Here is a 3,697-nt window from a genome sequence, read left to right on the forward strand (position 1 = left end):
TGGAGGTCCAGTCAGAGTCCAGACCTCAGTCCAACTGGACTTAAAGTTCTGTTCCCTCCTGATCCCTGTGGAACCCGACAGAGTCTGAACAGTTTCATCAAAATGAGGTGAAGCTGCAGCGTCCAGATGTTCAGACTGATGGAGACCAACAGGACCATGATGGAGCTGAAGGTCCATCTGCTGAACCCTGACTGGGGGAAGGAACACTGATGGACTTATTTTATATTTTATATGTTTAATTAATTGACATGACTTTGTAGAAAAAAATAGTTTTTTGTAAGTACTCGTCAAAAAAGCCACATCCTGTCCATCCTGCTGACCATGACTCAGCGTTATGAAGCAGTCAGAGGATGAAGCTTCAGCAGGTTGAATCTATAGAAGGTCTCAGCGTCTGTCCTGGTCAGGGTTGGTCACTCTGCAGACTGAGAGCTGCTGTCTGGTCGATACCTTTATTTCTGCAGCTGAAATGTTTCCACACGACCAGAGTTGTGTTTTGTAATCCGTCTCCTGTTGTGTGTCTGTAAACTGAGTCCTTGAACCTTAAATCTGAGCTAACGAGCTTCTGTCAGACTCATCTGGGAATCCAGCAGCAGAGACGTCTGATGTGTTCGTTTGTCTTATTTCTGAATTCAGTTATCTCTGAAAGAAACCTCTATCTGCATAAATCTGCTAAAACATGAATCATTAAACTCTTCAATTTTGCATTTCCCAGTTTCCACATGGTTCAGACTGATGGTGCACGCTAACGGCAAGAAGGTGGAGTCACGAGGTGTTTGTAATGATGAAGAAACAACAGTCGCTGGTATGAACTTCTGACTTCATGTGTTGGTAGCTGATAATCTGCTGATGCTTTAACACCATGCAGATGTTGTTTCACATGTAAACAGAAAAATAAAAGACATTCGTCTCCTGTTTGATTATTAGAGTCTGAATCATTTTCTTTATCCTGTTTGTGTTGTTCTGTCTGACTGTTGTAGTTCTGGTTGTTCTTCACGTCTCAGTAATTCACTGTTTCTCTATTTTGGTCAGTTTGCATCGTTTTGCAGACGTCTCGTGTCTCTCAGGACGATATTTTTCATATTTAAGGAATAACAGCTTCACATATAAACTTTTGATGCCACACGTTTGTAACTTATGAACTTTGATTGTTTTAAAACCTGCGTCTGTTTCCAGAAAAAATCAAATTAAAAATAAATAAAATAAATACATTTTATATAATAAAATAAAAATAAAATAAAAATAAGAAAACAAAATAGTCAAATAAATAAAATTTAAAAAATAAAACAAATTTAAATAAAAATAAGTGTTAAATTTAAACAGTTGAATTATTCAATGCGTGTCTGATGCAGATGTTCATTACAGCTGATGAGCAGCTTCACAAACTGCAGCTTCCTGTTTGATCATCATCCAGAGGTTCAACACGTCTCTCCTCATCTCTCCAGCTCACTCATGGTTTTATATTTATGGACCTTCTCTGTGTTGCTTTGTGTTTTCATCTCGGAGCTGTTACAGTCTCTGTTTCTGATCCTTTGGAAGACATTTTTTTAATAATAATAATTCAGATTTGAGCTTTTCTCTCCGTCTCTCTCATATTTTAACATTCATGAGGCCTCTTCTGTATCGTTTTATGTTTCTGGTATTTTTTAGGCCTCTTCTGGCTCCTGGTTGTGACTGAGCTCAAACAATAAACTACGACAGTGTTGTGCTGCTTCGGGCCACATGCAGCAGAGACTGAAGACCTTTGCTGTGACTTTGAGCTCATTTCCAGCCATCAGCTACAAGCAGCGCCTGAATAAAACATCACTTTCTAGAAACACTGGCCTGAGATCCGCCTGCGGGAATCAGATCTGGGGTTCTGGATGGGAGTTCGCCACAGGCTGGGAAATATTCAGCCCCTTTCAAATCAAGTTTGGCCTCAAGTTGTGTGCGTGCAGACTGTGGAACAGGTTTCATGGGCCGCAGTGAGCACATAAATACTGACATGCAGCAGGATGGGATGCAGGCAGAGGCTGCATGGAGCAGGAGGAACAACCAGGAGGCTGCCGACAGTCCTCTGGGCTTCCATCCATCCTTTGAAGTCTCCAAAACAGTGTTTGCATAAGGGGATGCTCGGGTGAAGCCATGAATAATTAATCATTTACCGGCATAATACAAGTCATGGTTGTTGGCACAGTGCGACAAATATTACATAATGTGGCACCATAAAGTTTGTGTACGAGTGGCTCAGTGCTGTGCAGAATGATCATATAATGTAGCTGAAGGTCAGCTAGGGAGGAATTTCTGTTGTTGGGACGGGACAAGGAAGCACTGTTTCTTTAATGAACAGCATGTTCCTGTGTGCCAGACTCCCTTAGAAATTCGCATAATTTAAAGCTATTTTGTTTCCATTCCGATATCCTGACACATATAAGGAGGTTTAAGATATGTTGCTCAACCTTTATGAGCTCTCTTTAATTCGGCGCTGGTATGGTTAGCCTAGCAATCTGTAGCTGGCTCTGCTTCCTCACAACAACACTGTTTCGCTGTGGTCGCTGCCGCCTGCTGCAGACCTGTTCCTGGGAGAAAACCGCGCGGTGCGGCGACAAAAAGTCGTAATTTAATTAAAACTGTGCGAAACTGTGGGTGTTACTTAAGGCCGAATTTAAAAGTAGGTTTAAATATTTAAAATATAATAAAAAGTCAGAAGGAATGACTGACTTGTTTTGCACAGCAGCGAAGTGATGTTAAAATCGACTTTGTCACAGTTGTGTTTGGAGGGAAGTTGGAGGGAACCGCTGTCCTACCGTCGTGTTGGGGCTCCGGCCGCAGCGACACGGTTCCGTCCCGGTGCAGGAGGATGGAGGACGGCTCCTTCACCCGGCGGACCCTCGGGGCCGGCGGGCGGGGCAGCCGGAGCCCGCTGCAGCACTGGTAGCACACCGCCCAAGCCTGCTCCTCGTTGATGGGCTGCTCGTACGACTTCAGCACCTCCTCCAGAGACAGTTCCCGGGGCTCGGCCAGGTCCCGCGGCTCGCCCCGGTCCGTGGGGGCGCTCACCCGTGGGTCCCCGTCCTCGGCGGTTCTGTTGGTGGATCTGGCCATGGCTGCGTCGCCGTGGAGCCCATCCTTCAGTCGGTCTGCACCGGAGCCATCTGCGCGGTCCGCCGCTCGGCCCGGTCTGCTGCGCGTCGCCGCTTCACGTCCGTTTTAGCGCCGCAGCTGCAGCGCGACTTCACCGCGCGTCAAGCTGCCGCAGAGCAAACACGCGGCACCTCCGCTTCCGGCTTTCAAAAATAAAACCACCGACCAGCTGACGTTTCAAAATAAAAGCTCGATGAACCGTGAACTTGACCACAGCTCAGGAGGCTGTCCAGACATCAGACACGTGCTCTGAGCTGTGGTTGTGGTGCTTTGTGAGTCTTTGCAGAGGGTTCTGATGTCCTGGTGGGTCTTTAGAGTCACTCTATGGAGAATCTGATTCAACAGGTTGTCATTATATTTTTCAGTGTTTTCGGTGATTTTGTGTATTTTTTCCATCATTTTGTGTTTATTTAGGGTTTAAGTGCCTCCGTCGTTCTCCACCTCTGAGGCTTTGCGTCATCTATATTTTTCTGTTTTTTTGTGTTATTTCTTTGTGTTTTTGTCGTCATTGTGTGTCTCCATTCGGTCATATCGTGTCTCTGTAGGAATTGTGTGTTTGTCTCTGGTCATTGTGTGT

At 45.3% G+C, this 3,697-nt stretch overlaps 1 protein-coding gene across 1 annotated transcript in view; it reads right to left on the reverse strand.

The window, feature by feature from the left end:
- Positions 1-3,081, reverse strand: part of spire2 (spire-type actin nucleation factor 2) — a 55,243-nt gene extending 52,162 nt beyond the window's left edge. Inside the window, exon 1 of the mRNA XM_008296799.1 lies at positions 2,784-3,081. Coding sequence (XP_008295021.1) covers positions 2,784-3,081 — 298 coding nt within the window. The remainder of the gene's footprint in view (positions 1-2,783) is intronic.
- Positions 3,082-3,697: the final 616 nt, after the last annotated feature.

Source organism: Stegastes partitus, unplaced genomic scaffold (assembly GCF_000690725.1).
Source record: "Stegastes partitus isolate 25-593 unplaced genomic scaffold, Stegastes_partitus-1.0.2 Scaffold1152, whole genome shotgun sequence".
Taxonomy (NCBI): domain Eukaryota; kingdom Metazoa; phylum Chordata; class Actinopteri; family Pomacentridae; genus Stegastes; species Stegastes partitus.